This window comes from Trichomycterus rosablanca, chromosome 13 (assembly GCF_030014385.1).
Source record: "Trichomycterus rosablanca isolate fTriRos1 chromosome 13, fTriRos1.hap1, whole genome shotgun sequence".
Classification (NCBI taxonomy): Eukaryota; Metazoa; Chordata; class Actinopteri; order Siluriformes; family Trichomycteridae; genus Trichomycterus; species Trichomycterus rosablanca.
The window spans coordinates 38,027,449-38,040,247 of NC_086000.1; the positions used below are offsets into that span (position 1 = coordinate 38,027,449).

Genomic DNA, 12,799 nt, shown 5'->3' on the forward strand with positions numbered 1-12,799 from the left:
ATTCTCACTTGTTCTTTTCCTTTGTCCATGAGACCAGCAGCAAACTTCGGTCCAGCTTTAGCCTTCGAGTCCATGACCATGTAAAGCCTGCTTGACTGAGGATAGTTTCGCTCATGTTCCAGCAAAGGCGGATCATCTAATACTGCACCTAAACACATCTTTCAGCAGCTACGCTTTTATCCAAAGCCACTTACAATTATGACTGAATACACTTTGAGCATTTGAGGGTTAAGGGCCTCGCTCAGGGGTCCAATAGTGACAACTTTACGGTTACTAGTCTAGTATCTGAACCGCAGAGCTTCCACGTTTCTGCTTACAAACTGGTCTCAAATCTTAATCTCGAACCTCCAGCTCTGCAGGACCCACACTACCAGCCGCATCACCCACCGTTCCACTCCCAATCGTACTTATACTACATTAAATAACAGGTTTGTTCAAGCAAATGTAATCGTTTGAATGGATATGAACCCCTCATTTAGCTTAAAGACCAGAGGTGAGGATCAAACCCAGGTGTCCTGTGCAGCACCCACACTACCAGCAGCACCACCCATGTTCCACTCCCAGTCTTACTTAACACTACACCAAATAATAGGTTTGCTCAAACAAATTCACTCATATAAATAGATATGAACCCCTCAATTAGCTTGAAGACCGTGACCAGAGGTGAGGATTGAACCCAGGTGTCTGGGACTGGTGTACTTGTGCAGCACCCACACTACCAGCCACACTATTCACTGTTCCACTCTTAGTTTTACTTAGAGTGTGTTAAATAATAGGTGTGCTCAAATAAATTAAATTGTTTAAATAGATATAAACGCCTCATGGGCACTAGCACTGTCGCCCCACAGCAAGAAGGTCCTGGGTTCGATCTCCAGGCGGGGCGGTCCGGGTCCTTTCTGTGTGGAGTTTGCATGTTCTCCCCGTGCATGTTCTCCCCGCGACTCCAATTGGATAAACGGTTAAGAAAGTGAGTAATAATAAGTAAACACCTTATTTAGCAGGAAAGGATCAAACCCAGGTCTCTGGGGTTTGTGTTTCTGCGCAGAACCAAAACAACCAGCAACTTTAGTAATCAAACAAATCAGGATTAGAATTATTTAAGTACAACCGAAGGCCATTTAAAAGTAAATACATTGATTCATATTCACAAAGAGCCACTCCATCACAGTCAATCCACCTTCTGCAGGTTTTGGGACCTGCCAAAACACCAGAGTAGGCCTACCGAAAGAGTCACACACACGCCACCACCACCACCACTGATTAATGCAAAAGTAAGCTAGTGACAGGAGATGGGGATCGAACCGAGATCTCTAGGACTCTCGATGTGTTGCAACTTCACCACCTCAATCGCTCTATCGTGCCTCCCACTGATTCAATTCACGAATCAAACTCCGACGAATCTCGCGTGTCCTATTCACTTAACACGCCTGGCTGGAACGAATCGAATCATTTGAATGAATCTGATTCCCTGATTTAATGCCAATGTGTTGCACAGAGTCGCTTAGAACGAAGAGTCGACTCGCTTATGAATCGTCGTTCACAGGTGCACGCCCCCCTGATATTAGTCTCGCGCAGGGCTCGCGACCCGATTTGAATGAAGGAGCTATAACGGTCGCTGTGTGGAATCTTCCGAGTCTCGGTTTATTTTTATGAGGTTTTAAAGCTTTTATTTTTAATTTTTCTCTATGTTATCCACTGTTAGGATCAAAATGAGCAGTTTGAAGGCGCTGGACGATTCGCTCGGTGAGTAAACGAAAGTGAAAAGTCTTACTAATTAAGTCGAAAGTTTACGTTCACCTGAGAGTAATACGTTAGCCATGGTGGCTATTTATAAACTAATTTCTATCATTTCTTAATTTGACTTCTTTTTTAGAAGAATTATTGTGGCTTTTCTGGAAATTTTGACAATCTAATATTCTAGATAGTCATTAAACTTTGGGATTGACTGACTACCACTGGTGGCTTCTCTGTGCCCACCCACATAAATAGGGCTAGTTTGACTGAACCCATTAGTTTTACACTGTAAGGAGATTCCCCAGGCCTATAGTGAATATGATGGAATGGAATGGAGCTGTAGGTCACTGTCCACAGTCAGGCGAGCTTCACATCACCACGAGCTTAGATATCAGGGGAGCACAGTGCTGTTTCTCTGTTCACTTGGTCCTACACCATCGAGGCTCAGTGAAGCTTGCTCGGCTGTAGACACGCCCACACGTGGTTCCGGCAGCTTTTAATCATGAAAGAATTGCAGTGTTTTTTTTTTTTTCCAGTTCTTGGAATGCAAACTGGCCCTGTTCACATGGGCACAGAGAAGTCAGCAGACCGTGGGACGAATTCTGACCGATTCGAGATCAGTACGTGATGAGGGAGCACAGCGCTGTTTCTCTGTCCACTCGGTCCTAGGCCGTCGAGGCTCAGCGAAGCTTGCTCGGCCGGAGACACGCTCACACGTGGGACGGGAGACCCTGGGACAAATTCGGACAAAAAACCTCCATCAGATGGGTGAAAGGGGTTTTGGGTGAAGAGGTACAAGGGCTGGTCATTCAGTCACAGACAAAGAAAAGCACCGCAAATTCTAGGACACTTGATATGATGGAAATTTAGACTTGCAGAAATAACTAGACGAGGAGACGGTTTGTGCTCGTGTTTATTTTAAAAGGATTATAATTAAAAATCAGCCGTATGGAACACTGTTCTGTGTCCCTAAGTTAAAAGACAAATTTGACTCATTGCCTGATGGAAATTGGTACTGAACTAGTCCACTTTTATCAGATTATGCATATACAGGCTACAACTATGATTTATGATTAAATGTTTAGTTTTACCTTGATGTAAAGGTTAATTAAGCTCATTTAAGTTGAAGTTCAGGAGGCTTTATTGTCATTTCTGCTATATACAAGGACACACGGTGCTTTATTGCTTTAATCTGCTTCTATAGAATATAGTGAATATTAAAAAAAAATCTTACTTATTATTATACAGTAGTATGTATAAAACAGGGCATCGTTTTTGTCCTGTACGTTGCGTCTCACACTCTCAGAACTGGAAGTACTCGCCTCTTTTGTGCCCTCAGTTTTGCACGAAAACCAACCTAAAAGTGACTTAAGGTCCAGTAATGTAGGTTTCCATGTGAAATATTCCAAACCTAATCATGAGGGTGCCACCCTGACGCCAAGCTAAGGAAATTTAGACCCACTCTCTCTGGTCTTGCATTCAGTGTGTTGCATTGTCTCCGTTTACTGGCCGGAACTCTCTCATCGTAAGACGTTAGGCTTAATTTATATTAGTAATTTTGCATTAAGTTGTGCACACGTGTCTTCCCCATAAGATTCCTTTATTGATCCCCATTGGATAAATTCGAGTGTAACAGCAGCTCCAGCACAGAGTAAATGCAGTTAGAGTAAATAAAATAGAGTAAAATAACATAAAATATTGACTATGTAATGTGATTACTATTATACAACAGTATGACAAATTACAACTATATAGGAAAACACTATATATTCAGCCATAACATTAAAACCACCTCCTTGTTTCTACACTCACTCTCCATGTTATCAGCTCCACTTACCATATAGAAGCACTTTGTAGTTCTACAATTACTGACTGTAGTCCATCTGTTTCTCTACATGCTTTGTTACCCCCTTTCATGCTGTTCTTCAACAGTCAGAACCCCCACAGAGCAGGTATTTACACTGACGTGGTGGTGGTGTGTTAGTGTGTGTTGTGCTGGTATGAGTGGATCAGACACAGCAGCGCTGCTGGAGTTTTGAAACACCGTGTCCACTCTATTAGACGCTCCTACCTAGTCGGTCCACCTTGTAGATGTAAGGTCAGAGACGATCGCTCATCTATTGCTGCTGTTATCTTCTAGACCTTCATCAGTGGTCACAGGACGCTGCACACGGGGCGCCGTCGGCTGGATATTTTTGGTTAGGTGGACGATTCTCAGTCCAGCAGCGACAGTGAGGTGTTTAAAAACTCCAGCAGCGCCGCTGTGTCTGATCCACTCATACCAGCACAACACACACTAACACACCAGCACCATGTCAGTGTCACTGCAGTGCTGAGAAGCATCCACCACCTAAACAGATGGACTACAGTCAGTAATTGTAGAACTACAAAGTGCTTCTATATGGTAAGTGGAGCTGATAAAATGGACAGTGAGTGTAGAAACAAGGAGGTGGTTTTAATGTTATGGCTGATCTGTGTATATTTGAGATGTAATTTATTTCATTTGAGCTTTTAATCCACTTTTATTAATTTACCTTTGAGAACGTTGTGCCAGTTATGATTTTCCATTGATGAATCAGTTATAAGAATCATGTTTGGGCGAATGAAGGGTTTTTACCTCGTGTGTCAGGGCCAAAAGTTGTACAAAGCTAGCAGTTCTTACCCTGAAGCCCTAATGATCCACGAGACGTAGCAGTGCCGCACACACTTACCTACCTTACTTACCTGAGACCAAGATCATTTGGGTGTAGTTGGGCCGTTTCAACGAATGGGAGCCGTTTGCATGTAGTAATTAGATAAAATTAAACCTTATTTTTTATCTTTGTTCAACACTGAATCTAGTAACACACACTTAACTACTCAGAATGTGTTTTGATCAAATCTCAGGCATTTGTTTCATTATTACAAGGTTTATAAGTAGGACGGTAAAGCTGTATATGAGTAACAGGACTGAAAATACCTAGAATTAGTAAACACGTGAAATATAGCAGCATGGAGAACATGCTAAATTCACCAGAACGCCGGGCACGGTCTAGTGACTTATCACTAAATGTTCTTTTTAAACTAAAGAATGAAGGTGGAGACGAATCTACTCAGTCAGAGTTACAATATTATCAAACATACAGGGGGGAAAGGGAGAACCTGCTAATGCTCCTCTTGTGAGCTTCAGTAGACACAGATAATGATCATTTCTGTTCTAAATGTGATTTTTTAGAAGGATGAATGTGTGAGGGTAACAGGACTGAGGGGATTTGAACCACATTATTCTACATTTCCGATGGAAAATAAAGATTAAAAACATGGAACATAAAAGCATTTCTGACTGATTTCACTCTTATATTTCATTCTAAAGTGTCGGGTTAGAGAGGGGACGTGAACTAATACTATTATTCAGTCTTATAGGTTTTTTTTTTTATTGATGTATTAAATTATAAATCCTAAATTTGCATTTAGATTAATGTGCTCAATTAAAAATGCATTTTAAAGTTGATTTTTATAAACATTTATACATATAACGTCCTGGGAATGGAAATAGCACCAATTCAGCGAAATGGCCCAGTCTTTACCAGTGTTTAATCCTGGACAGGGTCGCGGTGGGTGCGACTTGCCCAAAATCAACGAGCACAATGCTGTGACACACCCTGGACAGGACGGCAGTCTATCGCTGGTCCTCGGCCATTCCAGCCCCTTTCAGACATAGTCGATCGTGTCTGTATGTAGACGCCAGACCAGCCGATAGCACCTCTGGGGTTTCGAACCCTGGATCCCAGCGGTAATGAGCTAGCATAACATCACCTGAGCTCAATTCTTCAAGGTTACTCATTAAAGTTCATCACTGGAGTAAACGATTCTACATTTTCATGCATTGGCAAAGACCAAAGTTTCCGATGCTGTTTCGATTTGAGAGCCCTGATCATCAGTTCAGTGACAGTCCTAGAGTCCTAGAGAGCAGACTAGGTTGCATAATTAATGGTGAATAAACGAGCCGACAGACAGCTATTTAACAAAGGCAGCTGTAGCTTAGTGTAGCGATACTGGACTAGTAATCGGAAAGTTGCTGGTTTAAGCCTCACCATCGACAGGTTGCCATTGTTGGGCTCTTGAGCAAGGCCCTTAAACCTCAATTGCTTAGACTGTACACCGATCAGCCATAACATTAGAACCACCTCCTTGTTTCTACACTCACTGTCCATTTTATCAGCTCCACTTACCATATAGAAGCACTTTGTAGTTCTACAATTACTGACTGTAGTCCATCTGTTTCTCTGCATGCTTTGTTACCCACTTTCATGCTGTTCTTCAATGGTCAGGACCCCCACAGGACCACCACAGAGCAGGTATTATTTAGGTGGTGGATGATTCTCAGCACTGCAGTGACACTGACATGGTGGTGGTGTGTTAGTGTGTGTTGCGCTGGTATGAGTGGATCAGACACAGCAGCGCTGCTGGAGTTTTTAAACACCTCACTGTCACTGCTGGACTGAGAACAGTCCACCGACCAAAAATATCCAGCCGACAGCGCCCCGTGGGCAGCGTCCTGTGCCCACTGATGAAGGTCTAGAAGATGAGCGACTCAAACAGCAGCAATAGATGAGCGATCGTCTCTGACTTTACATCTACAAGGTGGACCGACTAGGTAGGAGTGTCTAATAGAGTGGACAGTGAGTGGACACGGTGTTTCAAAACTCCAGCAGCGCCGCTGTGTCGGATCCACTCATACCAGCACAACACACACAGAGGTGGTCCTGTGGGGGTCCTGACCATTGAAGAACAGCATGAAAGGAGCTAACAAAGCATGTAGAGAAACAGATGGACTACAGTCAGTAATTGTAGAACTACAAAGTGCTTCTATATGGTAAGTGGAGCTGATAAAAAGGAAACAAGGAGGTGGTTTTAATGTTATGGCTGATCGGTGTATGTACATGCATCCTGCATCTATTTTTTAGAAAGTTCCAGTGCAGTGCTGCTATTAATGCATGGTCTTAAACACCGCCCCCCCCCCCCGCCCCACCCCAAATAAACACATGCAAATCATGTCATGTTCAGACAGAGACAGTCAGGTATGAAGCTTAATGCTGAAGTAAACCGGAGGTTCCTGTACGAAACAGCGGATCAAAGGCAGATAATCGGCGCCATGTTCGATTCCCTCCATACATGTGCATTAGGGTTCCTGTAACATTTTCTCTAGCATCATCTTGGCATCCTACTTTCTTTGTCTTTCCTGTAACTGGGCGTGGCCGTGTGCCGGTGGAGGTGCGTCTAATCTGAGAGCTAGGGCAGCCCTGCAGCCAGATATTTTCTGATGTGGTTTTCATTTCATCTCCTCGAGTTCATCCCGGGCGAGCGGCTACACGCCCGCCGCATTCCCTCCGCCGAGCACAAACAATGGTCGCCCTGATCCGCCAGGCTAGATACAGCGGAGAGACTTAGTTTGGATCAGAACTATTGGACCTGTATGAAAAAACGCCTGTTTAATGCTTCTCATGGGAAGTGAAATAACTTTTCATGTTAAGCTCTTCGTCCTTCCTGTTACTGCTGGTACTTCAGGGTATTTCGGGTTTGGTTTCAGCGTGTCTCAGTTTGTGGTCAAGATCACACCTTGCAGTCCCTTCCCGACATGACTTTTTGGGTTCATATTATTAAAGTCACCTTTAGTCATACGTGGATAAATTGAGTCACATCCAATTCCAATAAAAATCTAGTAATATTTTTATCTTATCACACAATGAACAGACTTCTGGACGGCAATGTGGTCCAAGTCTGTGCCCTAACATGCACTGTACGCTCAAGCTGGTGTTAGGGCTGGACGATATGGCTAAAATTTATATCACGATATAACTCCTAATTTCGGTCGATACGATATAATTCCGGTATCGATATGAATAATACTGAATAAAGCTGAATACACGACTGAATCAGTCCTTCATCTCTTATCAGCTATTTCATCTGCTTCTTTTTCAACTGTGGACAGTGGCGGAGCCAGACAATTTCTATATGGGTGGCCAGACTGAGACCACTGCTCACACAGGGGCGGCACAGAAACTGTCTGATAACTTATTTTTTGTATGTGGCAGGTTGCTGTGGATCTAGTAGTGTTTTGGTCACTCACTCGTTTACCTATACAGGCAGTGAGTACCATGTAGAATTACATCAAGCCCAGCATAATAAGCTTTTTATTTTTTCTCATTTTCCCTGACAAGTAAAAAACTAAATTATAGCCTATAACCTTAACATTATGAGGAAGAATTTCAAAGATATTCCTTTGCAATACTTGATCATTTGGCTGCAAACTTGTGTGTACTGATGAGACTCATTTGAACCCCAGAACATGCTAGCGTGAACGCATGGAAAACACATTTTAATTTTCTTTCAACAATATAATACAGACTGACCAACACTATTAAGCCAAATCAGCATTGAAAATTCACTTTACTTTTAATATCCTTCCACAATGCTGGAGCTTCTTAAAACTGAATATTTTCTTTTAAATGGAAGTGAAAAAAAAAAAAAAGCCCAATTTAGAGGAAAACCGCCCAATCTGGCAACACTCAGGGCTCTAGACTAACTTTTTGCGCTGGTTGCACTGGTGTGCCTAACTTCTTTTCTTAGGTGCACCAGCACAAAAGTTAGGTGCACCCAAATTTTCAACCGCATCGCATTTAACACCTGTTTTACAGGTTCACTTTTTTTAATACTGACTTTGATTGATAATGATTAACTAACAATCTGGTCAACATAAAGTTCTTTATCTGAAGCACAATTCTACACGAAATGTAACTTACTGAAAAAGTGTTGGTGATTAAAGTGCTTCACTGAGCTGAAATTTAAACTCAAGATCTTCAAACTGCACATCTCATTAAATGATAAGAATATTATATATGGTTAATGCAGTAACGAGACGCATATTATTGACATAGGCGACATCACATGACATTATTACATTTTGAGTCAGTTTGCCGCTGATATTTTTAAAGCGCCTTAAAAAAGATGAACTGTGTGATATGACGTGGTAAAAGTGACCCGGACAGAACGAACAACGTTTAACGTGAAGTAAATCCAGCTAAATCCAGATACATGTGGAGCTGTTAGACTGGGTTTGATGGTTATTTCACACAGATGGATGTTCGTGTTGTGGAACATTAATGATGTTTTATCTCTCGAGTCGAGCGCTGAGCAAATCGGTTATTTACGCCGAGAGTCGCGGTGAAAGCGAAGCGCAAAACTCTTCTCACGTTAATGAACTAAAGAAAACAACAACTGAGACGAACACGTCACGTCTTCTAATCACCGATATTCGATTGATGTTTTTACATGAAAACCAACATCTGTAACAGCAGCACAGATGCTCACACATATTCTACACACTCAGTCATGATATTTCGCTGTGTAACGCCCGCCGGTGATGACGCTGGTCCCGCCCTTCACTATCTCTGATTGGTTTAGACGTATAGATATGATTAGATATGGGCCTAATGTGTGTCTGTTGGTGCACCGGAGACTTTCAGAGTCACACAGACTTTTTTTCCCCTCGAACGGCTGGTCGCAGATTGACTGTCACTCACAGCTGTTGAACTCATTTAGCCGCTAATATCCACCGTGTTGTAGGTAGCGTAATCAGAGCGGTAACTGTGGCGCACGTCATCATGCACTTACATAAGCATATCGATCGAATTTGTTTAAAAATCATATCACCGTTATTGAAACATTTTCTATCGCGATATATATCGATATCGAATTATTGTCCAGCACTAGCTGGTGTATATGGAAAAGTGGACAGGACTAAGTGCAGAACCTTGTGGGACTCCAGTTAAAAGATACAGATCAGGCAGTTGGTAAAAAAAAATGAGTAAAATAAAAGAAGTGTAAATAAAACATACAGACCACATGGAGGCCCATTCAAGGTTTACATCTCTAGGGTTTGGAGTAGGAGTAAGGGCTCTGAAAAACTGTATTTGTCCCCTGAATGAGTTGTTCACGATATTTCTGCCAGTCCCATTAAAGGAGGTGTCTCTTGTGTACCTGTCAGTCCCAGTTAAGGAGTGTCTCCTGTGTACTTATTAGTCCCACTGAAGGAGACACCCCCTGTGTACCTGTCAGTCCAAGTAACATAGGTGTCTCCTGTGTACCGGTCAGTCCCAGTAAAGGAGGTGTCTCCTGGGTACCTGTCAGTCTAACTGAAGGAGACGCCCCCTGTGTATCTGCCAGTCCCAGTAAAGAAGGCATCTCTGGTGTACCTGTCAGTCCCAGTAAAGGAGGTGTCTCCTGTGTACCTGTCAGTCCTAGTAAAGGAGTGTCTCCTGTGTATCTGTCAGTCCCATTGAGGGAGGCGTCCCCTGTGTACCTGTCAGTCCCACTAAAGGAGGTGTCTTTTTTGTGACAGTGTACCTTTCAGTCCCAGTAAAGGAGGTGTCTTCTGTGGAACAGTGTACCCGTCAGTCTCGGTAAAGGAGGTGTCTTTTTTGGGACAGTGTACCTGTCAGTCCTAGTAAAGGAGTTGTCTTTTTTGGGACAGTGTACCCGTCAGTCCTAGTAAAGGAGTTGTCTTTTTTGGGACAGTGTACCCGTCAGTCCTAGTAAAGGAGGTGTCTTTTTTGGGACAGTGTACCCGTCAGTCCTAGTAAAGGAGTTGTCTTTTTTGGGACAGTGTACCAGTAAAGGAGGTGTCTCCTGTGTACCTGTCAGTCCTAGTAAAGGAGGTGTCTTCTGTGGAACAGTGTACCCGTCAGTCTTGGTAAAGGAGGTGTCTTTTTTGGGACAGTGTACCTGTCAATCCCAGTAAAGGAGTTGTCTTTTTTGTGACAGTGTACCTTTCAGTCCCAGTAAAGGAGGTGTCTTCTGTGGAACAGTGTACCCATCAGTCTTGGTAAAGGAGTTGTCTTTTTTGTGACAGTGTACCTTTCAGTCCCAGTAAAGGAGGTGTCTTCTTTGGGACAGTGTACCAGTAAAGGAGGTGTCTCCTGTGTACCTGTCAGTCCTAGTAAAGGAGGTGTCTTTTTTGGGACAGTGTACCTTTCAGTCCCAGTAAAGGAGGTGTCTTCTTTGGGACAGTGTACCAGTAAAGGAGGTGTCTCCTGTGTACCTGTCAGTCCTAGTAAAGAAGGTGTCTTCTGTGGAACAGTGTACCCGTCAGTCTTGGTAAAGGAGGTGTCTTTTTAGGGACAGTGTACCTTTCAGTCCCAGTAAAGGAGGTGTCTTCTGTGGAACAGTGTACCCGTCAGTCTTGGTAAAGGAGGTGTCTTTTTTGGGACAGTGTACCTTTCAGTCCCAGTAAAGGAGGTGTCTTCTTTGGGACAGTGTACCAGTAAAGGAGATGTCTCCTGTGTACCTGTCAGTCCTAGTAAAGGAGGTGTCTTTTTTGGGACAGTGTACCTTTCAGTCCCAGTAAAGGAGGTGTCTTCTGTGGAACAGTGTACCCGTCAGTCTTGGTAAAGGAGGTGTCTTTTTTGGGACAGTGTACCTTTCAGTCCCAGTAAAGGAGGTGTCTTCTGTGGAACAGTGTACCCATCAGTCTTGGTAAAGGAGTTGTCTTTTTTGTGACAGTGTACCTTTCAGTCCCAGTAAAGGAGGTGTCTTCTTTGGGACAGTGTACCAGTAAAGGAGATGTCTCCTGTGTACCTGTCAGTCCTAGTAAAGGAGGTGTCTTTTTTGGGACAGTGTACCTTTCAGTCCCAGTAAAGGAGGTGTCTTCTTTGGGACAGTGTACCAGTAAAGGAGGTGTCTCCTGTGTACCTGTCAGTCCTAGTAAAGAAGGTGTCTTCTGTGGAACAGTGTACCCGTCAGTCTTGGTAAAGGAGGTGTCTTTTTAGGGACAGTGTACCTTTCAGTCCCAGTAAAGGAGGTGTCTTCTGTGGAACAGTGTACCCGTCAGTCTTGGTAAAGGAGGTGTCTTTTTTGGGACAGTGTACCTTTCAGTCCTAGTAAAGGAGGTGTCTTCTGTGGAACAGTGTACCCGTCAGTCTCGGTAAAAGAGGTGTCTTTTTTGGGACAGTGTACCTGTCAGTCCTAGTAAAGGAGGTGTCTTTTTTGGGACAGTGTACCCGTCAGTCCCAGTAAAGGAGGTGTCTTCTTTGGGACAGTGTACCAGTAAAGGAGATGTCTCCTGTGTACCCGTCAGTCCTAGTAAAGGAGGTGTCTTTTTTGGGACAGTGTACCAGTAAAGGAGATGTCTCCTGTGTACCTGTCAGTCCCAGTAAAGGAGGTGTCTTTTTTGTGACAGTGTGCCTGTCAGTCCCAGTAAAGGAGGTGTCTTTTTTGTGACAGTGTGCCTGTCGGTCCCAGTGAAGGGAGGTGTCTTCTTTGTGACAGTGTACCTGTCAGTCCCAGTAAAGGAGGTGTCTTCTTTGGGACAGTGTACCAGTAAAGGAGATGTCTCCTGTGTACCTGTCAGTCCTAGTAAAGGAGGTGTCTTTTTTGTGACAGTGTACCTGTCAGTCCTAGTAAAGGAGGTGTCTTTTTTGGGACAGTGTGCCTGTCGGTCCCAGTGAAGGGAGGTGTCTCTTGTGTACCCGTCAGTCCTAGTAAAGGAGGTGTCTTTTTTGGGACAGTGTACCAGTAAAGGAGATGTCTCCTGTGTACCTGTCAGTCCCAGTAAAGGAGGTGTCTTTTTTGTGACAGTGTGCCTGTCAGTCCCAGTAAAGGAGGTGTCTTTTTTGTGACAGTGTGCCTGTCGGTCCCAGTGAAGGGAGGTGTCTTCTTTGTGACAGTGTACCTGTCAGTCCCAGTAAAGGAGGTGTCTTCTTTGGGACAGTGTACCAGTAAAGGAGATGTCTCCTGTGTACCCGTCAGTCCTAGTAAAGGAGGTGTCTTTTTTGGGACAGTGTACCAGTAAAGGAGATGTCTCCTGTGTACCTGTCAGTCCCAGTAAAGGAGGTGTCTTTTTTGTGACAGTGTGCCTGTCAGTCCCAGTAAAGGAGGTGTCTTTTTTGTGACAGTGTGCCTGTCGGTCCCAGTGAAGGGAGGTGTCTTCTTTGTGACAGTGTACCTGTCAGTCCCAGTAAAGGAGGTGTCTTCTTTGGGACAGTGTACCAGTAAAGGAGATGTCTCCTGTGTACCTGTCAGTCCTAGT

At 43.7% G+C, this 12,799-nt stretch overlaps 1 protein-coding gene across 8 annotated transcripts in view; it reads left to right on the forward strand.

The window, feature by feature from the left end:
* Window positions 1-1,598: 1,598 nt before the first annotated feature.
* The window catches only part of edaradd (EDAR-associated death domain), a 33,996-nt gene continuing 22,795 nt past the window's right edge, over window positions 1,599-12,799 (forward strand). For all 8 annotated transcript variants that reach the window (XR_010014274.1, XR_010014271.1, XR_010014272.1 and 5 more), the window contains exon 1: window positions 1,599-1,743. Coding sequence is in view for 4 of the 8 variants with exons in the window: in XM_063007364.1 (XP_062863434.1) it covers window positions 1,686-1,743 (58 nt within the window). In the remaining 4 variants the exon portion in view is untranslated. The remainder of the gene's footprint in view (window positions 1,744-12,799) is intronic.